Raw genomic sequence first — 22,221 nt, 5'->3', positions numbered from 1 at the left:
TTAACTCGAAATGGAAATTAGGAAGGAAGGCTCTTTCTATGAACAAGGGCAAAATAAATACAATGCTTCTCGAATGGTTATTATTTATTTGCTAGTCGTGAAGGAGAATTGCCATTATATTATGTTTTATGATCTGAGAAAGTTCTAGGCCGGGAATGAAAAAGAAAAGGGAGGCTGTTTGATGAAAGCGACGAGAATACCCACCACATGTTTGATAATACGACGACGGCAAAATCATACGAGAGTAGTTGTTAAATTGCAAACCTAGTATTATAAAAATTATTAAAGTTGAGAACGCGAAGAAAAAATCAAACATGTAATTATCCCAAAGCTTATTGGTCACCTTACCATCAAAGTTCACAGGGAAGCATTTCGCCACTGGAAACCTTAGGAAATGTTAAGATGGATACTATTTCGCCACTGCAACACCACTACAGCATTTGCAAGGCAAGCAACCGAGGATCAAGGGTTCTTTTCTTTTCTTTTCTTTTCATTCAGAATAATCAAGCTCCCCTCACTGTTCACGCACCATTCTAGCAAATCAGCAGGAGCTCTTACGATCCTGGTTCGCCTCTTCTGCACCATCAAGTTCCAGGACTCACAATCACAACCTTTCCCTATTTCAAAATCAATAATAATCAAGTTCCAGGACCCATTTCATTTGGTGCATGGACTTCTTCCTACTGACCACAGTCATCTGGATTTTGTATCATAACAGATCTCTTGAGAATATAAGCCATGTTGCTTTTCATAGCAACAAAATAACATGATAATCAGAGGCTGTGCCAGAAAATCTTTATCCTCTTTAAAAGGATATATTTCTGATACACATTTAATACCCACTAAGGTAGTATTTGTCGGTTTGTTTGTAGTGATTTTCGGTTAAAAATATATTAAAATAATATTTTATTTTAATGTTTTAAAATTCATAAAAAAATACGTCGCAAACAAAATAAATTCAATTTTAAAAAAAAACACAGTCTATCACGGAAACAAACAGTACCTAACTGGACATGAACACCGTGCCCTTTTTCTGACCAACTTCGTGTTCAACTGGCCCAATTCAGAGATCCAGAACTGACCCTAACCTAAAGACAGATGGAATAATGATTAGAAAAAACAAACAATGCTAAATTGCCTTTAAACAACAGGGGGGGAATCATTGGGATTTGTCCATACTCGTGTAGAGCACAACTTTTGGGCCCAGGTCACCCTGCCTATATGATGTATCTGCTGGCAGGATCAATCCCTACACCTACAAGCTGCTAAAGAAGTTTTAAGTTCAATAAAAAGATGAGAGTTGCCACATAAATTTAATATCGAATGAGCCTCTATAAACATGAAAGCAATGCTTTTAGCCTTCTGAGCACCACTGTCAAGCGTGTGTGAATAATGAAGTTAACCGATTGCCCTAACTAAAACCTCGTCTCTAACAAACCTGAGCACAACCCAAAAGGGAAAATCCCATACAAAAAAGTTTACAGCTAACAGCAAATCCATTTAAACTAGTGTATTCCGAACTCCAGTTTTCTCAGGGACTTCTCAGGGGAATATGCATTCCTGCATTCGATAGCATGGACAAAAAGCTGCTATTATATTAAATCATGAGAAAGGCACCCAAACTCATCATATACCACACATAGGCAAGTTAGCAGCTTAACCTAGTGGCTTCAAGGGTGAGACAGCAGTTTTTAGCATGTCAGTTTGGTTAGTTACACTTCCTCTTGACAATTCAAGACTTCCAACATGTTAAGCTGTTCTAGAGCTTGGGCCAGCCTCAATTTTATATCAGCCTTAAGTACATCAAAGACACGACAATCAAATCAAAAAAACAATGACCTGGAATCTTCCTGCGTGATCTAAATATACTTCCACTTCCTATGAACGTATCACAGTAGTCTAACCACTATATGAAAACCAAAACCAGACTTTTATTTAGATTACTGAAAATATTTTACCATGAAAAAAAAATCCATAGCAAGGCATCCATTCATCAATGCTCTAAATGAGCCTTTCTTTCATCCAGTTGACCAATGCTTTACTCCAACTTCTAACCCAGCTCAAAACAATTTTCAAATAGCAACCACGAATTCCCGCCACAACCATGACTTTTACTACAAAGCCTAGTGGCAGCAATCAGCTATATAGAATTTATTTATGCGACCAGCAACCTGCTAGATTTAAATGCTAAAACTATAGAAGTAAAAGAGAAGTCCTTAGAGCATGACGCGGGTCATAATAAACAATGTATTTGCACAAAAATAATTAGTATGTGCAATGGAGAAAATGGTTTCTGATAAACAAGTAACTTAAAGCTAATGCTCGCAGGTCACCAGTAACCATTCGAGCATATTCATCAGACATCAGAAAGGATCACTACATATTGGTATGAAATTGAATAAATCACTCTTAACATTGCCAGTCAAATTAATATGCAAAATACACGCTTTGGCAGGCACAGTTTTACAGTTCAATGTAAAGAGATATAAGTAACACAAACCCAAAACCAAAAGACAGAGAACAAGAAAGATAGGATTCATAAAAACAATTTAATAGCAAGAAGAATAATTACTAAACTAAAGCTTAACTGACATAATAAACTCCATAACAAAGGTACCAACAAAAATAGTACGAATCCTTCATAAAAAGAGTCAAATATTCAAAGCAAAAGAAAAGATGAAAACCAAACACTAGAGCCTAGAATCATTACCAATAAGAGAAAAATGCCAACATACATCTCCACTCCTAGACCAGCCAAGACAACTTTCTCCCTCTTCAAATCACTGCTTCTCCTCCCTCTCTCTATTCCACTGCTCAATCCTGGCCCTTCTTTCCTCGCTGCCTTCCCTGACCGGGCTCCTGCTCCTCCTCGGACTCCCGTGTCTTTTCCTCCCTCCGTCTCTGTCATTCCTCCTCCCATTTCCACGATAATCACGGTCTCTGTCTCTGTAATCCCTCTCACGCCTATCATAATCTCTATCCCTCCTCCTCGGACTCACACTCCTACTCCGACTCCTACTAACCCTGTATCCCCGATATCTTCCAAACAACTTTCTCCGCAAATCCTTCCCAATCAGCTTCACATGCATAAAATTACAATAACCACCACGATTGCAGTTATTCTCCTCGTACTGTCTGCAGGTAGCTTCACGAAAATCAGTGACTGGAGAAAAATCGGCGATAATAGGACGACCAGAGTAAAATCGTCCCTGAAGAGATTGCAAAGCGGCGGCAGCTTGGTCCTCCTCCTTGAACTGAACATAAACGTTACCGATCATGTGATCGGCGAGGTTATCACAAACATTAAGGTTCTCGATCTCACCAAATTTGCTTAGTTCTTCAAAAATATCCTCATAAAAATCTTCGAAATGCTCCTGGATCTTGTGTGGGTCGAGTGGCTGGCCTTGAGCATCGACACCGGGAGTAATCATGTCAGGGCGGTGGTAAGTGTTGGATAATAAGAGAGTGGGAGAGATGGTGGGGCGATTGTGGAGGCGAGAGCAGCGATCGCCGTGACGGCATGCGCCAATCTTGAAGTAGAAAGGGCAATTAACTCGGTCTTTCTCGGTACCGAAGATTGAAGCTAAGTGCTCCGCCATGGTTTTGTTTGATAATGGGATTTATTTGGGGTTCTGTTTGAGAAAGCTCTCGTTCATGAAAGAAACCTAATTTTAGAAATTTAGGGAATTTAGACACCGAACTATCTCTCTCTAGCAGTCCCTCTGTCTCTAAGAGAGAGGAGTGGCCGTACCAATGCCACCATTAAATAATTAATAAATAAATGAACGAGTGACCGGGTGGGTTAATAATAAGATCCGTTTTCAGTTTTTTTCTTTATAAAAACTAAAAGTAAAAGTTGAATAGACGCGGGTCAACCCGGTATCATCTCTTAAATCCACAATTGAGGTACTGAGCTTGGTCAATTTTAAATCGTACTAGTTGGATACTTTTTATTTTTATAAAAACAACGGTAAAAATTTATAATATAAAAAATAATATTTTTTTATATTAATAATAATAATAATTTTTTAAAATGTATTAATTAATTAATAATATTAATTATAATAAAAATAATAATATTTATAACACCAATAATACTATTTTTGATATGAATATTTAGAATTATAATAAAAATAATAATATTTATAATATAAATAATTATATTAAGAATTTCAAGGATGCTTACAACATAAATAATAATATTTTTTATATCAATACTTTGAGTTATAATAAAAATAATAGTATTTATAATACAAATAATAATATTTTTGATATGAATATTTTGAATTACAAGAGAAAAAATAATATTTATAACATCCATTATTATATTAACATACATGTAGTTAGACATGAGCGTGGCTGTGGTCAGCCCAACTTGAGGTTAGGCGTAGACGCGTCCAAACTTCTAATTATAATAAAACTAAAAATAATTATAACACAAATAATATTATTTTTAATATTAATAATTTTAATCATGATAAAAGTAAAAAATAATAATAACAAAAATAATACTATTTTTAATATTAATACTTTTAATCAAATAAAAAAATTATAACACAGATAATAATATTTTTAATATTAATACTTTTAATCATAATAAAAAAAATAACTATAACACAAATAATACTATTTTTATTATGAGTAATAATATTATAATAACAATGGAAAGTAGACACTTGGTGCTTGGTTTGCCCTAGCGCCACGTGGCGCTAGGCGACCCTTCCGTAGCAATCAGACCCGAGCGCCACATAACGATGGTGTGTCTTGGAGAGAGCCAACACGCTTGGATCATGGCAAATTTCCTGATTATCTAGGGTTTGGGGTCATAACTCAAGCTTAATGGGTCTTACGTGACTCAATTCTATTGGATCTTGACGAAGGATTTTAAATATTTTAATTTTTATTATAATTAAAAATATTACTCTTAAAAATAGTATAATTGGTGTTGCAAATATTATTATTTTATTATAATGAATAGTATTTGCATTAAAAATATTATTATTTTTATTAAAATTTAAAATATTCATATAAAAAATAGTATTATTTGTGCTATAAATATTATTATTTTATTTATAATTAATGGTATAAATACTAAAAATATTATCATTAGTGGTATAAATATTAGTATTTTTATTATAAGTAATCATATTATAGTACCAATGGCAAGCGAACACCTGACGCTTGTGTTGCCCTGCTCAAGCGCCACCCTAGCACACAGACCCGAGCGCTCGATGGTGCTTAGAGGTGCTTGAGGTGAGCCAAGTAGCGCCCGCCCACGTGCATACCCCAGCACCACATGGTGATGGCAGTTGCTTGGGGTGAGCCAGCCCGTGCCTGCTCAATGAGGGGCACCTGACGCTTAAGTTTGAAGGAGGACCCATTGTCTTGGTTCTGGCTTCAGTACCCAAGCTCAATGAGTATTGCGTGACCCAATTCTATTGGGTCTTGATGAAGGATTTTAAATATTTTAATTTTTATTATAATTAAAAATGTTAATATAAAAAATAGTATTATTTGTGTTATAACTATTTTAATTTTTTTTATAATTAAAAGTATTACTCTTAAAAATAGTATAATTGGTGTTACAAATATTATTATTTTATTATAATGAATAGTATGTGTTAAAAATATTATTATTTTTATTAAAATTTAAAATATTTATATAAAAAATAGTATTATTTGTGCTATAAATATTATTATTTTATTTATAATTAATAGTATAAATACTAAAAATATTATCAGTTGTGGTATAAAATATTAATATTTTTATTATAAGTAATAATATTATAATAACAATGAGAAGCGGAAACCTGACGCTTGTGCTGCCCTTGCGCCACTTAGCGGTTGGGTTGACCTAGCGCCACGTGTTGTTGAGGTTGTCATAGCCAATCGAGCTTTTTGCCTAGACCCAAGCGTCAGGTGGCGCTCGGGTCGGGCAGCCCCAGCGCTAGGTGTCCTTGCATAGGTAACGTCATCGCCAGGTGCCCGCTCCTCATGGCCTACAACCCCACGAAAACTTGTGCTGATCATTTTCTCCCCAGTCATCCCTTCAATGTCAAATGCACCCCCACGAAAAAGACAACCCCACCTGCTGCTCTTGCAACTCTTTGTGTCAAGAGTTGAGCTGCCATTACAGTTCCAATCATCCCTTCAACCCCACGAAAACTTGTGCTGATCATTTTCTCTCCAATCATCCCTTCAATGCCAAATGCACCCCCACGAAAAAGACAACCCCACCTGCTGCTCTTGCAACTCTTTGTGTCAAGAGTTGAGCTGCCATTACAGTTCCAATCCATAGTGCTCTAAGTCTATTGTAAATAGCAAGAGGGGCACTTAGTACTTTTAGTATATTATATAATTTATTTTGTTTTAAAACTTCTACATGCTTGAGGGCTCACTCGGTTCAAATTGTTCTAGTTTAAAAAAATTAAAAAAAATTGAGTCATTAATGTGTTGAGTTTTTTTTATTAAAACTATATTATTTTATTTAAAAAAAAAAATATGTTTTATCCTTTTAATATGTAACTTGAGCTTTACTTGAATTTTAAAACTATAGGTTTTTGAATCATGATACATGGAATTATTATCATGGTAAGTATGGCATCAATTTTGCTTTATTTTTTCATGACTTCAATTTTGCTTTCACGTGCAAGTATTTCTTTCCTATTCTCCAACAAGTCAATGGTTGATGTGCTTTCTTTTTTCTGCCTGGCAATTCTTTAAATCTGTTCATTCCATGCCAGACCAAAGTAAAGGCAAAATGATTGATGACACTTTTTTGGGATTCCTGTGCCGTGTAAGATGTATCTGCACATACTTATCCATGCTTATATTTACAGTGTCCGATAGCCCAAAGGCTATATTTATTTTCACAACGGCTCAAGTTATTCCCTTAACAAAATATTTTAATAATAAATATAGAATATTTATTAATTATATTTTATAAAATAAAAATTACCTTAACATCCGAGCTTTGATCTTTAATGTGTTGCTTCGCCTAGATTTAAATGACTCGGCACCGCTACTGTGCATGCATATGCGCAAACTTCAGGAAAGTCATCCATCTTTTTTGAAGTTCTGGATTCCGATAAGTAAACACTATCATGCTAACAAATCCACACGCATTTCATATGCAATAGCACAATTGTGCTAGCTCACCAAACCACTAATTTCAGAGTCGACGTTTCGTTACAAAGAAAAATCTAAAAATCTCAGAATGACTTGAACCAAATTTGTAGATATTATCCATCCATGCCTGAGATCATATGGCACTAGAAGATATGGATCAGGGCTTCAGAGATAAAAGCTAATCCGCTTAAGATCATACAACACTGAAAGAAAGGTAAAACAATAAGTCTGTTATTAGATTGTGCTGCGCACAATCACCTAGGAAGGCTGCGCAAAGGAAAGTTCCTTAGTGGATTCTCCCTTAAGAGATCTGTTTCCCTGCTAGTTGAAAAATCAAGAAAACTAATCAGTTCCCACTAAGAAAATATATCCTCTGTAATGTTTAGCACATCCTTGAGTGGACAGTGAAATAGTCATGCAACTAGCACTTACTTCTTAATGTCTAGGCCATCTCCCTGCCTCAGCTTCAACGTCGAAGACTTGCCATCATGATCATGTGATCTATCCATTCTGATAAGACAAGATAACAAGTTAACAACAGAACAGGGAGACTAACATATCAACAAGCACTACATATAGATACAGAAGAATTGATGCAATCTCCTTGATGGAGAATTGTCTCCATCAATTGACAAATTATTATTTATCCCTTAGAACAATGGTATTACTCACTCTGTACATTCCTCGTCAACAAACACTTCAATGGAGGCGCTTGCAGTTACCCCTCCAGTTCTAGCTCCAGGTCTCCGAGGAATCTGAGAGAAGGCATGTTCTCAAAGTTTAGTGCCCTCCTATTGAAAAGGAATTCAGATGAAAAATTGTATGGAGTGTTTTTGAGAGATGAAGCCACCTTGTATGTTGTCCATTTGGTAGGCAATGCACTATTTTCTTTGTCTCTCTCTTCTCGAGCTCCAAGAGTGCTCCAAGGACTCAAATCTGTCTTGGACTTGCCTGATTGATGTCCTGGCATGGTGTCAGTACTTGTTGTGTCTTTGAAAATAGAAAGGGGAATCTTTTGAGTCCTATAAACGGGATCAGAAGAAAGTGTGTTAGAAGTGAACAGAAATCTAAATGATAATGCCAACCGAGTTTGCTTCCATCAACAATAACAAAATTTCGAAATAAAACACATATCAATAGGCATATTCGGTTGAAACACTTGCATACAACATGCGTCAATGTTTCACATGGGTAGGGAAGAGCAATCATGGCACAGATTCTTTAATCAATGCAAACAAAATTTGCGATGGCATAAAGTACTCAATTGCAAGTCCATAGATGTATTTATGCATCTCAATCATAGCAATAGTCACTTCTCAACTTTCTTTTGTATTCCTGAAACACTGAATGAACCAGTCAACTGTTCACTTTTAAGCAAAGATGCTGACATCATAAAAGTTTCTACATTTCCGAGGATGTATTAAGAGGAAGGAACATGCTGACATTCACGAGAATCTATCACACCAAAGGAAACTTGTGCCTTTGGGCATCAGTAAACTTTGACATCAAATTATATATGGGCTTGTTTCCACCTTTCCAATCATTTTCAATATAATTTTTAAATATATATGTTACTTCCGCTGTGGAAACATTTGTGGCAGACTTCGTATAACTTTTATATACCAAATCAACCTAGTGTGCAATGCGGAAAGGGACCACGGTAGAACTTGTGCACAGCTTCTAAATGGATGTGCTACTTCATCCCAGTTGGGTAACAAAATAAGCAAGTTTTTAGAGATTCATATATGCATGCAGGCTGGCAGATCAATTTCATTTTTCCTTGTTCAAGAGGCAAATCCTTGAATGGATCAGAAAGGGGAACTAGGAACTAAAAGAAAAGTAGCAACTCTAAACCGCATCCTTACCTGTCTGGCTTCATTTGTTTCCTTGCAAGTTCAGATCTCTCCATATTTTGCCTCCCTGCAACATTGGTGAGTTTTAGCAACAAATTCAAAATGGCAGATTAGAGCAGTAGAAACTTACGATTATCTGCAGTGGACAGGACAGTTCCAAAGCTTCGGACTGGCAAGTGACTTTCTCCAGAGTCGTCCTAAGAAGAAGGAGAAATGAAATAATAAACCACTTCCATTTGTTTCATCATATATCAACTAAACAAAATAATTTACCAAAGCCGCATACCTCCACAACATTTGGTTTTCTCATCGACCTAATAAGAAACTTCCTATAGGCATCCTTCAATTTCTCTACTGGTTGAGCATCCCTATAAAAGTAAACGCTCATTGAAAATTGGAAAAGAAAATTTTAATTGTATAGACAAGTCCATCAAACTGAAGGATAAGTAACTTCAATGTGGTTGCTTTTGATGGGAGAAAAACACAACAGAACTTGAACAAGAAATGATTTTTGCAGAGATGAGATATCAGACCATGAAAAAGCTTAGCTGATGATAACAAACAAGAAACAAGATCGTCTCCTCATTGCTTTTCCAGCACGCACCATAGAACTTTTCCATGTATTAAATTACACCAACTTTAATGAAGTCAGTTATGTGTGGATCCTTATTCTCTCATTGCTTTCAAAAGTCTAATTGTTATTGTTTGCAAACACAGCTAAACACTCAAATGCTCACAAGCTGTCAAGCACAAGAATACCGAATTAATTTAAATGATGCTGAACTGCAACAAATCTAAAAGTTTGAGCGCGCGCAGAGAGTTAGTTCCCAATAACTGCAGCTCGGACAGTTTCATTTTGCGATATAATGTTTGATTACTTTGCTCTTTAACCTACTTCAAATGCTGTAGCAGGCAAATACTACTGCCTATGCAACTTAACTAATTGAATATATAATGAAGATGTTGAATCATCAGTCCTGATTGTGAGGGAGTGGTATAAATCCATGTAAAAGCCTTATAAAACAACTCCAAGCCCTTGAGCAATCAAGCCAACTCAGTCGTATAGAATTAAAATATTGGAGGAGAGAGACTTACCTAGATATCCCAAGATTGAAAATGTCGTTTGCAATTTTCATCTTAGACTTGGATTCCATATGCAAAGCATATGCTAGGTAATAAGCAGAATGTGACTTGCCAATTTCATTTGCTTCAAGAAAATTGTAAATGACTTCTGCATCAGCACAATTTTCAGCCTAGCAGAAAAAGAGAAGCACTATTTTCATCAGGACAAAGAATCTCCAAAAAAATTGAAAACACAGACACGTAAAGAGTGAAAAATAAATAAGAACCCACATATTCTAACCAAACTTTGAGGTAACGGAGATCATCCTTGTACCGGTTGGAATGCCAAAAAGCACGCACGCACTGTTCGTATATGAGTATGAGGCCTGAGCAGTCTCCTCCTGGTGGGAATGCCTCTTGAACCCATTTTATACACCTTCAAACATCACCATAGCATTTCATTAATTAATTAACAACAACAACAACAATAAAAGTAGAAAGGAGAGTACTCACTGAATCCATGGAAAGAGAGGATCATCCCCTTTATACTCATCAATCGCTTCTATCAACTTCCTAGACCCATGAAATTAAAAAGTGAAAAGAAATCAAATCAATAAGTAATGAATATAATGAAAGGTGGATGAAGGATGGAGGAGCAGGAGCAGGAGGAGGACCTTCGGGTGTCAAGGAGAGATTTCTTGAGTTGATAGTCTGTGTGGGATTTGAGGGCTTGATTCAAGAGGCCAACGTTTCGGCCTCTTTTCAGGGGTCTTACATTTTCTTTGAACAGTTCCCACTCGTTACCCGTCTCTTGTTTTGTCGCAAGAAACTCCGTCTCTGCATCCAACTTTTCCATCTCCATTTTCTCCCTTAATGACTGCTGCTGCTTGTTCTTCTTCTTCTTCTTGAATCTTGAGAGAGAGAGAGAGATTTTAAAAATGAGATTACTAGCCGTTAGTTATAAATATATATAGATGAACTGATTTGTGGAGGGTGGAAATCTGTGCCCTTCCTTTCCTGCGGCCCCTACCATTTTAGACTCCTCTCCCCTCAACAAATTTGAAATTGAAGTACTGTTCATTAAAAAAAAAATAAGGGACTCCAGGTCCACTGCTTGGTTTCAAAGATTTGAATTCCGGGGGTCGAGTTATTTTTTTTATAAAATAAATAAAAATATTTAAACAATAATAAAGTTAATTTAAGTTAACTCTATGAATACTGAATGATTCCAGATATAAAATTAAATTAATTAAGAAAAAAATCAGACAATTCAATGTCTAGTAACCAAATGTGAAAAGATAAAAGTAAATAAAAAATTAAAAAAAATACATTAAAAAAACAAACCTGCTAAATACAATATGAGATCAAGATTTAAAAATATTTAAAAAAAAACCTAAAAAAACTGAAGTTAAATTTAAAAGTGATAAAAAAAAACTAAGCTAACATGTCTAATAAATCATTGTCAAATGATAAAAAAAATTAAAAAGAATTTTAAAAAAACCGAACTTAAAGAAGGTTAGTCGTCAAAACTGGTAGATCAGATCATGAGATTGAGATTACCCTATAAAATACAGACCCGAAAAAATTACAAAGCAAAATTCTCAATCATAAAAATTTTAAAAAATAAAATTAAAACAGTGAGGACTAAATCTTGCACAAAGAATAATTGAAAAGAACTAATTAGAGATTAAATTGAAAAACAAAAAAGATGAAGAAAAAGATTTTAAAAAAATGAGCATGAAAAAAATAAGGATCAAATTGGATACAAAAATTAAATGACATTAAATATTGAGGAATGAAATTAAAAAAAAAACTTCAAGAAGCTTTAAAATCTAAACTAATAGAAATTAAAATAATAATGACTAAATTTAAAACAAATACAAATTGAAAGACAACTAAATTTTTAAAGGTTAGGCATGAATACCAGGGCCTGAGAAAGAGAAAAGAACGGGAGGAAAAAAAAATTCATCGCCGCTAGCCTAACCAAACATGTCGCTTTAACAGTTGTGCCACTACCGGAATACTCCTCACACGCCTCTAGAATGGTGTGGAGAATGATGACGCGTTGATATGTGTGTAGCACGGGTCAACATTTTTTTTATTAATTTATTAATATTTTAATAATACAAATTATTAAATAGGCTCTCAGGGCATATGAACATTACAAGAAAATGATAATACAACAGAAAACGCCCTCCCTCCGTTGAAAGGTTAAAGAAAACAATTTTAAGCTTTTAAGGCTACCAAGTGCAAATAAACGGGAAAATACACAAAGACACCTATTTTTGTAGCTGGAACACAATATTTTTACTATACATAAAAAAAAAACAATAAACGATTAAATTATCCTCAATGAATTAACAAATAACATTTGGATCTCCTTGCAAAAACGACCTTGCCCATGTTACCAGGTCAATTGTTAACACAGTATTTCTGCTTACACGAAAACACCGAGACCTTTTAGTTTTTTTATTTATTTATATATATAATTTAATGATACCGAAGGGAGTTTATGGGCATAGGCGCCCCAGAAATTTAAAAGAGGGGAGCGTTCTTGCGGGTTGGACGATGCATCATGGAGTTCATTTAAACTTTACATGGCGTTTCATAATTTTAGAAAAATAGTTTTTAAAGTAAATTTATATTATTTTCACTTCTTTATTAAAAAAAAAACATAAAACATGTTTCGCTTCAAATAACTAACGATCGCAAGCATACTGTGAAGTGGTGATAACAGAAAAGACAAGAGATGGACTCTGTTTCTTCTTCTTCTTGTACTTATCACTCCATGAGCGGTGATAACAGCAAATACAAGAGAGATGGCCATTTTTGTTTTCCCTGTACTTATCACTCCATGAAGAAGTTGGTTGGCTGTGGATAATGTCTGAGAGCTACTTGCTGAATGTCGCGTCATAAGGCGAGCAAAACAATGAATGCTTTCTTGAAATCTCCAAGTAAATCTATACCGTTCACACGCTTGGAAAAGCAAATCCTGCCACCTTACTTGATCTTCAAGCTAGGCAACAAGGTCCTCATGTAATCCACGCCGCTGGTGGAAAGTGAGACGGAGACCATTATTAATGACCACCGAGAGTGGTGGACGTCGTGCAGGTGCAGGGAGGGCTGTTTTGGTAATTCAACAATGAAAAGCACATCCAAGTATATCATCAACTATCAAGCACGAAATTACATTCATATCCCTAATCATTCATATTGTTAAAAAAAAATCTAGTTTTGTAGTTGTGGATGAGGACTGCTCTGTTTGCTAGAGAGGAGAAGAAGGAGAAACAGATGGCATCTCTTTCCTTGATCCTGTCTTCATCTAATTTCTCATTAAGATCTGATGCTTTTGGCGACAAACTGTTGAGTATAAGACCTGTTGCTATAAGGACTACTGGGAGGGACACTAGTAAGAGGGCTATGAAAGCGATGAGGGTGAAAGCAAGCATGGGAGGTGGTGGAGGAGGCGTGGCAAGGTTCAAAGGGACGCTGGTGAGGAACCAGCTGCTGACAGAGATGATAGAGAAAAAGGTGATAGAAGCGAAGGAAGCATGCAAGGGAGACGCGACATCAGTGGAGTGCAAGGTAGCATGGGACGAGGTGGAAGAGGTGAGCCAAGCAAAGGCCGATTTCAGGCTCAGGTTGGAGAAGCAGGATCCTCTCGAGTATTATTGTCAAGACAATCCTGAGACTGACGAGTGTCGCATCTACGAAGATTGATTATATATGCAGCTACGTCTCCCCAGCACCACCTTCATCAGCTCCGACTCGATCATCACTTTTCTCTTCTCTCTCTCAAGTAGTTGTATGCTTTGTAATAACTATACGAGTGTTTTGCTTCTCTTTCTTGATTACTACCCTGATCCCCTCCTTGTAAATTACAACCCCCATCTCCGCTGCAAAAAGCTAAGTCAGCAACAACTTTTTTACAATAATAAAGTTATATTTGTGCTATTACTACTACTATCTTTATCTTGTTTACGAGGATGGTTTTGTAGGAGCTACGTACTACAAGCTTCATCGATGAATACTACTCGATCATGATGCCGCAACTTAGTCTAGAAATTAAAACCACTAACAAGTGTCGTGAAAACAAATAGTAGTGGTATTAATAAAGCAAAAGCATTTTCAGCCATGATTCTATCATTAAATAGCAAGTAAAACTGATTTAATAATAAGATGCTATCCTACCATGGTTCAGAGGAGAAAGGAGGTCCGATAGCAACGCATTTACTCAGCTCCTAGATCACTCCATGTGTTCTCAACAAGCTTCGAAAGGTGATCAGAAACATGCCTCTAACTACCTACCAGGAGATTTTAGCAGTTTGAATTCTGAGTGAGCCTCCTATATACACAGCATCCGGTGACTCTGACATAACTCTATAGCATCCTGCTTGTGCTCAATAACTTCAGCATATGCGTTTCCTGTGGAAACGCTTCATGTAAGAATTTCTTGTAGAATTCTCTATGAGGTTTGTGGCGAAGGATGACACATTTTCCCGGGATATCTTGAAGAGCTTGCTAGCATGACTTGTCATCTGAAGATCTGTAACAGCGTCGAGTTCCCATCACAACCACCAAATGTGCCGAGAAAGTCGCTACCCAACACATTGAACTACACATGACAGAAAACTGAATCCACCCAGCTTTAAACAGTTGGAAACAACTACTTGATCCAAGCTGCTCAAGCCCTGATGCAAGTAGCCAACTCTATGTACAAAGTGGCTCTCAACATTTCTTCCTGAATTTTTTGAATGAAAGGCTCTAATACCTCGTAGACCGCAGCAGAAAAGCCGGCTTCTCTCCACCACCCGCACTCGAGTATGCCATCAGATCTACAGCAGTGAGTTGTAAATGCTTTCTGGCTTCTCTCGACATTTTTTTCCATTCTGTGCATGATGGACTTTAGAAGAATATGTCAGTTTCATCACAGCTGACATCTTGGCTCAAAATTGGCAATATCCACACCCTGAATGTTTATTTCCAGAGGAAAATTGAAAAGACAATGGAATGTAGCTCTTATTCATTCCCCAAGATCATTGGCATTTGCAAGAGAAGACGACAAAGGCACAATTTGTATCTTGTTCTCTATACGACTAGCAATGTATTGCGTCCTAGAGACAATAACCTCCAAGAAGGCTGCCTTGACCCCGATGATAAAAAGACTAAATTGATGAATATACTTGGTTACTCATGCCGTTTCCAGCATAAAGCATCTAATTTCGCCAGAGTGTTGACGAATACTCGAGCCTTTTTTGAGCAACTTCAAGTTCATGTTTGTTTCCCCAGTTAATTCAACAACCTGCAAGCCAAGATTTCTACCAAAATCTCTCCTAATCCCGATAGCATTCCCTGCAATTTCTTTAAGATGTGCAATATACACTGCACAGATGACACTCTGACAATGCCATCTGTATTACAAAGAACCACTGGAATAAAATGCTTAAAATCTCAACGAAGAGCTTCATATGATGGATTTCTCAACACAGTCACGGGCAGAGGCTGCAGGTCCAACAACTATATTGGAGGCAGATGCTTTTATGGCAAGATAAGATGCCTAAAAGAGACTAAAATTGTTTGTGACCCAAGCCATTTATCTGACACTACAGGTGGCGATACTCATAGATTGGCACCGTGAAACTCAGCGTGTGGTCCCTGTCAATGTACTGCTCATTAAGCATAAAGTACTGGTGATGAAGAATAGAATCAACATCATTATCCCAAAATGGCTCCGTGTATCCGTGAAACTTGTCCTCCCATTGAAAGTCTGGTGATGCTGTGGGTTCACCCCTCATCGCAGTGTGAATTATGGGCTGAACATGTGCTGCAAGGTTTAGCTTTGGGAATTGGTGGATGAAATGTGCAGTGTTCTGTCCATCTTGTGAAAACAGATGAGTTCGGCAATTTCCTGTGATAAAAGATCACAAAACCTTTCCCGGGACAAATCTTTCTTCTCCAGTTTCATCAGAATTTCATTCGAGATCCATGGAAATGGCAAAGAGGAGTTTGGACACATCCTCTTCTAAAAACAATCTCAAGAAGAGCCGGCAGAAGACAACCAGCACTCTATAAAGAAAACAAAAACGAGTGAACAAAAAGTGTGTACAAATCTGGAACTTAAAAACGAAAAAAGAAAGCAACCAAAACACCAATTAGATGACCACAAACCCAAGTTATGAACACCAGGTCGGAAGTGAATGAAATTTTTAGGGTTTAAGCCTTCAATTTTTAGCTGGTAAATAAATGCTTGCAAGTTGCAACAAAACATTATTTTTTTGGTCAAAAGGCTCTTCCAGGTTTAGTTCCTGTCCAGAAGCTTCGCCGGATCCATCTTCTCATTTTGTCTCAACTGTAACATACAAATACTGAAACAGAAAACACAGCTCGATATCTTCCATCGTTAATACATGGATATTTCCCCATGAACAAATACAGTAGTTGCTAGCAAGGCAATGCAATACAATCCAAGTCGGTCACAGGTTAATCCGATCATACTTCACCATTTTTATTTTTATTTTTTTGTCCAAAATAGACATCTACTTTTAGCAAATGAAACAGCACTGAGGATATCCGATAATAAAATTTGCTGGAAGAAAAAACAAAAGGCAAAAATTGTTGGTGGGGTTTCAAATATCTTCGTCTTTCTCCGAATTAAACTTCCTAAATAATTTATATCCGAACCAAAATAATAAAGCTCATTCATTCGATGAATCGGAGATCACAAAGCGCATATATAAGCAAAATCCAAAGAGATTGATTGGAGAGTGCTTACAGTATAGTAGCGGCTCGAGGCTCTGCTTGCGACAGAAAGAACTAGAAAAGATTCTGGGGTTTTCTTCTACATTGCTGCTAGTGCTCCATTTCTCTGTTCTGTGAGACCGGACATTAATTGAAACTAAATGATTGCATTTAATTGCTATTATTAGGATCTTTTATTTAAGAATGTAACAAGTTCGTTATTATTCTACGTGGACCAGTTCCGCACGGACCACGTGTAAGCCTGTCCATCATCATTATTAGTATTTTGTTTTGTTTTATTTTATCTATTATAACCCATTCATTCGATTCGATATCCAATTGCAAGAGCTGAAGGAGAAAGACCACCGATGGTCATGGCTCTGGCAGTGGCAGTAGTGCATCCACATGCTTCCTTTTCTGCGTCTTCCTCGTCTTTCTTCGCCCATCAAAGAGTCCCCCGCATCTTGTTGTCCAAATCTCGAAGCAACTCCAGTAACAGTACCAGCCTACCAGCTTCCATCTGCAAAGCTTCATGGCAAGAGGTACGTGCTTCCCTCACTCTATGCTACATCCTTAATTAATTTTGCTTTCAATCTAGGCACGGATATATATAATTATTTCTTTTATCTAGTTGTTGAATCTATATATAATTGTTGGAATTAGCTTGCTGGAGTGGTGATATTCTCAGCAATTCCATTCACGGCTGTGAAAGCCATCGCCAATAGCCCACTTGGAGAGTCTCTCCAGAGGCGATTGGAAGAGAGGAAGAAACTTGCCGTTCAACAATCTTCCAAGTTCAAAGCTTTAGCCCAAAAGGCCCGTAAAGAGAGGTAATTTCGATCGGGGTAAGCATTTTTCCCTTCTTCTTGTTTTAATCATAATTAATACGGACAAGTTAATATAATAAACTTTGAACAGATTAAATGCATGAATGGTGGACTGGAAATTTACTTCAAGTTAATTTATTGTTCCCCAAGAATTCTCATCCCCGAGGTATTCTGATTACTTTGGATTTTGGAAGTCACCTATGTACACCATTTGTTCCACCAGCCTTAAATTGCCACCAAGGAGCTGCTTGACTATTGGTAGCAGCAGCAGCAAAGCACCTCCCTTCCCAGGACTTGGTTTTCGTATAATATCTTCTTTCAAGAATATTGAATAGGTTGCGTGTAGCAGGTTTAAAAGGCATGTGGTATAGATTAATGTTTTTGCTTTGTTGATTGTTCCCTGTTAATTGATTTTCAATCAATGCGAATTTGCAATGTAACAACAAGAAGAATTTTAACTTTCAGCTTCTGGTATGGAGAGGAGCGCCCTAGGTGGCTCGGTCCCATTTCGTACCAGTACCCAACATATCTTCGTGGAGAGCTGCCAGGGGATTATGGCTTTGATGTTGCGGGTCTAGCTGAGGATCCGGTAGCTTTCCAGACATACTTCAAGTATGCCATTTGCTGTCCTTTTATATCCTCAATCATATGCATGCTGGGCTAGTCGCCATGCCATTCTTGGTCTATTGCACGGGACAATGTCCTCCGCAATTGCCAATCTGAAACTCAAATCAAATTTTCATCCATAACAAGTCTAGGGGCAACATTTATGTTTCTGGAGTAAGGCGCCATAGCTTGATGCTGAAGATTGCTATCTGAGTATATGCAATTAATTCCTCAGCTTTATATGGATGCCTATAATGGTGTATTTGGTTCGAACTGTTTCTACATTGTTTACCGTGTATTTGATATTTTTTTCTTTTATGAACATAGCAAAACAAAGTTCTTTTTTCAAATACTGAATAGTCATTTCCTCAGTTTGATTCCATTTTTGTGCAGCTTTGAAATACTTCATGCTCGCTGGGCTATGCTTGCTGCTCTCGGTGCTCTGATTCCAGAAGTATTGGATTTGTCAGGTGCCTTTCATTTCATTGAGCCTGTATGGTGGCGAGTTGGCTATTCAAAGCTTAAGGCTAGTATATTAACCGTCTCTTTGCATCAATCTTCAAGAGATATTCGTGTTTAAAGATATTCCTAATTCCCTATTCTTGGTTAGTTTTGATCCTAAGAGTCAGAGTCTACCATTCACTTCTTTACTATCTCTTTGTGAAGAGCGAATATGTCCACTGCAGTAGCATGCTGATTTATTTCTTTTGCTTCTTGCTTCTTCAAATTATTACCAGGGAGATACACTAGACTACCTTGGCATCCCTGGACTCCACTTCGCCGGGGGGCAAGGGGTGCTTGTAATTGCTTTCTGTCAAGCCATACTAATGGTAACCACTCTAGCAAGCAGCACTTCGATCTCACCTTGCTTCCTTCTCTTTTAATTTCATGATAAAGATACCTGTGATGCATAACTTTTCTGGGCTCAGGCTTGCAAAATGAGTGATGGATTGTAAATGTATTGGAATCTAAATTCTTTGGTGAACAGGTTGGGCCGGAGTATGCAAGATACTGTGGAATTGAGGCTTTGGAACCTCTGGGAATTTATTTGCCAGGAGATATCAATTACCCTGGGGGAATCCTCTTCGATCCCTTGAACCTCTCCAAAGACCCTGTATCTTTTGAGGAGTTGAAGGTGAAGGAAATTAAGAATGGGCGCCTAGCAATGGTTGCCTGGTTAGGCTTTTACATCCAAGCAGCTTTGACTGGTAAAGGGCCCATTGAGAACCTTGTCGAGCACATATCAGATCCCCTTCACCACAATCTGTTTTCCACGCTCAAGTTGGTGTAGATATTTCTCTTAGGCGTCCAGAAAGGTACATACGAGGTATCGTTCCTCCGTCGTAGTCCGTCCGGCGACCCAATTAGATCAGAAAGGTACAAAATGCAATATAACCCCGTAGAAAGGTACTGTTGAGTGTTAAGCAAGGTGTCTCTTGCGAATTCAGCATCAAATATCAATGGCTGATTGGTTTTGCTCAGAGCTCATTTGTTTTTTGCCAATGTGCAGCATAATTTTAATAGATAGATGCTAGTGATAAATAAGTGGTTAGTGCTTGTGAAAGTTTGTGCCCTTTTGGTTTTATGTTTAAAAGATTTTCTTACTCCTTTTAATTTATCTTTAATTTTAATACGTAGAGATTATTAACCAAGGGGTGAGTAGGGGATGGATTAGTAACAACGAGCCTTGAAAAGGAATCCTTGTCATCCACGAAATACAGAGTCCGTACATGGATTATTAGCACATGGGGTGTTTAGGTACGATCGATCTAGGCCGACTTGGGGATTGGACCAGCTGACCACTCAAAGGCCTGGTGTGGTTGGTTGGTTGGACCACCCCCTCTCGAAAGCTATGGTGATGTGAAGGAACCATGGATGGCCGTTAACATGCCATCATCTCGCTTTTTCTCTCTCTCTTTTTTCAAGTAAATCACAACGATCCCTCGGGATTATCATCTGAAACTATTGTTTGGATACATGAAGATTTGACACAAACACCTTCATACTTAAACTTAACCGGTATAAAAATCTTATTTTGCACTTAAAAAATAGTTAAATTCAAAAAATATTTCATAATTTGAAAATTAATATAAAAAAAAACACTAATCATGATTATTGATAAAAAAAAATATTTCATAATTGGAATAAAATATATATGACCTTCCATTTAAGTTCTAATCTAAAGCAAAAAACATATTGATAAAAAAAAAAAAAAAACTTGAACCACGAACAAACGATTGAACCAATGGATTTTTTTTACTTGAAGATTTGAATTCACATAAAAAGAAAGCATTATCTTCCTTACAATTTAATTTATAAGTCTTTGAAATTATTTTTTATTTAAAAATACATCAAAACAATATAAAAATATTTAAAATCAAAAAAATCAAAAATTAAAAGTGCAATTAAACATCAGAATTATACAACATTTTCATCGGGAACTAAATTTTCCAAAGCACAAAAAGGTCAGTTCCCATTCTCACTGGCTGTTTGGGTAGGAAATGTGATGCTTTTTTTAAAATATACAATCACTTCAAAGTACAAATCACACCTTTTACGAGCAAAATATATATTATTTTCATTGAAAAAAAAATATCATACCTCCCACCCAAACACAGACTTAATGGTAGCAAGAGAAGGGAGCAAAGAGTATTAATATCAAGAATTTATTTGTTTTCGTGTTTTAAAAATATTTTTATAAAAAAATTAAAAATATATATTTTTATTTATTTATTTTTAATATTTTTAAATAGTTTTACTATGCTAATATTAAAAATAATTTTTAAAAAGTAAAAAGATATTATTTTAATATATATTAAAAAAAACAATTTAAATAACATCATTACCGTAATCTTAAACATTTTCTAAACAAAGTGGCCCGTACAGATAGTGGACGTTTTCTATATTGTAGTGAAAGTGATGATGGGATGTGACTGCTTGTTCTTATCGGATTCCGTGGAATCGTACGGTTCCCTGCTGTCAAATTGTAGAGTATTTCTTGGTGTACAAATACTAGTAAATATACCATACTCCACTTGTTATTGTTTTTTTTCTACTACTGTTGATTCGATTTGATTGATGTTCAATTTACGACGTTCCTGGGTAAAACAGCTGGCACTGCATGGTTTTCGTGTTTCTGTAGTGCGTGGGCACGCGGTCTGTACTTTCGTTAGCCACGTGATTCGTTTCGTTCAGCTAAGAAAACACAAAAGCGGTAGTACAAAAAATGTCACCGCCCTCGTTCTTCTTTTCTTCTATACTAGCTTTGGTGCCCGGCGCTTCTCCGTGGGACTGTGATATTTTTTATTTTACAAAAAAAATTATGTCTATGCATTTAAATGAAATTAAGGTATGATATAAAAAATTATATATATATATAAGCATTAATTTAAAAAAAAATTGAAAAAAAAGAAAAAAAAACTAAGTGTTGCTGCCTTGGCAAGCCAAGCCACTCAACTTGGCCCTATTTTTGTTCCATCCCGGAAGGACGATATGATATCAATCTTGATTTTTTTAAATTTAAAAAATCAAACAATGTATCATCTAATTTTCTTATAATCTTGCTACTATTATAGTAGCAAAATCGAGACAGAAGTTTTTTTGACTCAAATATCTAATAAAACACATTAGAAACCATGATAAATCTATCTATTGTCTAAAAAAACAAAAAAAAAAACATCACAAAACATGAAATCAACCCAATACAAAAAATCTTCTCAATCTCATAAGTATTTCAAAGTAAAAAAATTACGTGGCATGAACTCCCCTCATCAAATGAAATCATTTAACACAAAGATCAACTGTTTTGATAGTTGAAATCGACATCAACAATATTTTTCTCTCTTTACGTTAAAATCTGGTGGCCACTCTCTCTTCTTTCTCAAATCAGGGATTGAAAAATAATAAAAATAAACTTTTGCATCAAAATTGAATTAAAAAATATTGAGGTACCAAATATTTATTGCTTTTAAAGTATGGAGACTAAATTAAACTTTTTATGTGAGCTT

General features: G+C 36.3%; 4 protein-coding genes across 12 annotated transcripts; 2 read left to right on the top strand and 2 right to left on the bottom strand.

Annotated features, from left to right (window-relative positions):
• Window positions 1–248: 248 nt before the first annotated feature.
• On the bottom strand, window positions 249–3,764 carry LOC133695122 (splicing factor U2af small subunit B-like). 5 transcript variants are annotated; one of them, XM_062116940.1, is made up of 4 exons: window positions 2,711–3,764; window positions 1,180–1,265; window positions 1,004–1,088; window positions 249–576 (listed from the first exon to the last, which is right to left on the bottom strand). In XM_062116940.1, the coding sequence occupies exon 1, from the start codon at window positions 3,597–3,599 to the stop codon at window positions 2,781–2,783; it is 819 nt and encodes a 272-aa protein (XP_061972924.1). In that variant the 5' UTR covers window positions 3,600–3,764; the 3' UTR covers window positions 249–576; window positions 1,004–1,088; window positions 1,180–1,265; window positions 2,711–2,780. The 5 variants fall into 5 exon arrangements, with proteins under 5 accessions (XP_061972924.1, XP_061972925.1, XP_061972923.1 ...); XM_062116941.1 differs by having other exon boundaries at window positions 249–617; window positions 1,180–1,262; XM_062116939.1 differs by having other exon boundaries at window positions 1,180–1,262.
• A 3,340-nt stretch (window positions 3,765–7,104) lies between these two features.
• LOC133693987 (mitotic spindle checkpoint protein BUBR1) lies at window positions 7,105–11,016 on the bottom strand. Of its 2 annotated transcripts, none has more exons than XM_062115383.1 (11): window positions 10,718–11,016; window positions 10,557–10,616; window positions 10,335–10,479; window positions 10,077–10,234; window positions 9,268–9,349; window positions 9,112–9,178; window positions 8,994–9,048; window positions 7,979–8,150; window positions 7,801–7,883; window positions 7,561–7,638; window positions 7,105–7,449 (listed from the first exon to the last, which is right to left on the bottom strand). In XM_062115383.1, the coding sequence occupies exons 1-11, from the start codon at window positions 10,903–10,905 to the stop codon at window positions 7,383–7,385; spliced, it is 1,155 nt and encodes a 384-aa protein (XP_061971367.1). In that variant the 5' UTR covers window positions 10,906–11,016; the 3' UTR covers window positions 7,105–7,382. The 2 variants fall into 2 exon arrangements, with proteins under 2 accessions (XP_061971367.1, XP_061971368.1); XM_062115384.1 differs by having other exon boundaries at window positions 7,105–7,446; window positions 10,718–11,012.
• Window positions 11,017–13,090: 2,074 nt separating this feature from the next.
• On the top strand, window positions 13,091–14,000 carry LOC133694646 (calvin cycle protein CP12-3, chloroplastic-like). The gene has a single exon (XM_062116265.1). The coding sequence runs from the start codon at window positions 13,290–13,292 to the stop codon at window positions 13,761–13,763; it is 474 nt and encodes a 157-aa protein (XP_061972249.1). The 5' UTR covers window positions 13,091–13,289; the 3' UTR covers window positions 13,764–14,000.
• A 3,079-nt stretch (window positions 14,001–17,079) lies between these two features.
• LOC133694644 (chlorophyll a-b binding protein 7, chloroplastic) lies at window positions 17,080–19,695 on the top strand. Of its 4 annotated transcripts, none has more exons than XM_062116263.1 (7): window positions 17,080–17,323; window positions 17,445–17,611; window positions 18,074–18,220; window positions 18,608–18,684; window positions 18,761–18,819; window positions 18,952–19,044; window positions 19,203–19,695. In XM_062116263.1, exons 1-7 carry the CDS (start codon window positions 17,150–17,152, stop codon window positions 19,503–19,505), a joined length of 1,020 nt encoding a protein of 339 aa, XP_061972247.1. In that variant the 5' UTR covers window positions 17,080–17,149; the 3' UTR covers window positions 19,506–19,695. The 4 variants fall into 4 exon arrangements, with proteins under 4 accessions (XP_061972247.1, XP_061972245.1, XP_061972246.1 ...); XM_062116261.1 differs by having other exon boundaries at window positions 18,587–18,684; XM_062116262.1 differs by lacking the exon at window positions 18,761–18,819 and having other exon boundaries at window positions 18,587–18,740.
• The last annotated feature ends 2,526 nt before the right edge of the window (window positions 19,696–22,221 follow it).

Source organism: Populus nigra, chromosome 5 (genome assembly GCF_951802175.1).
Source record: "Populus nigra chromosome 5, ddPopNigr1.1, whole genome shotgun sequence".
NCBI classification, from domain to species: domain Eukaryota; kingdom Viridiplantae; phylum Streptophyta; class Magnoliopsida; order Malpighiales; family Salicaceae; genus Populus; species Populus nigra.
The sequence above is the reverse complement of the archived record's forward strand: the minus strand, read 5'-3'. Positions and strand labels throughout refer to the sequence as shown.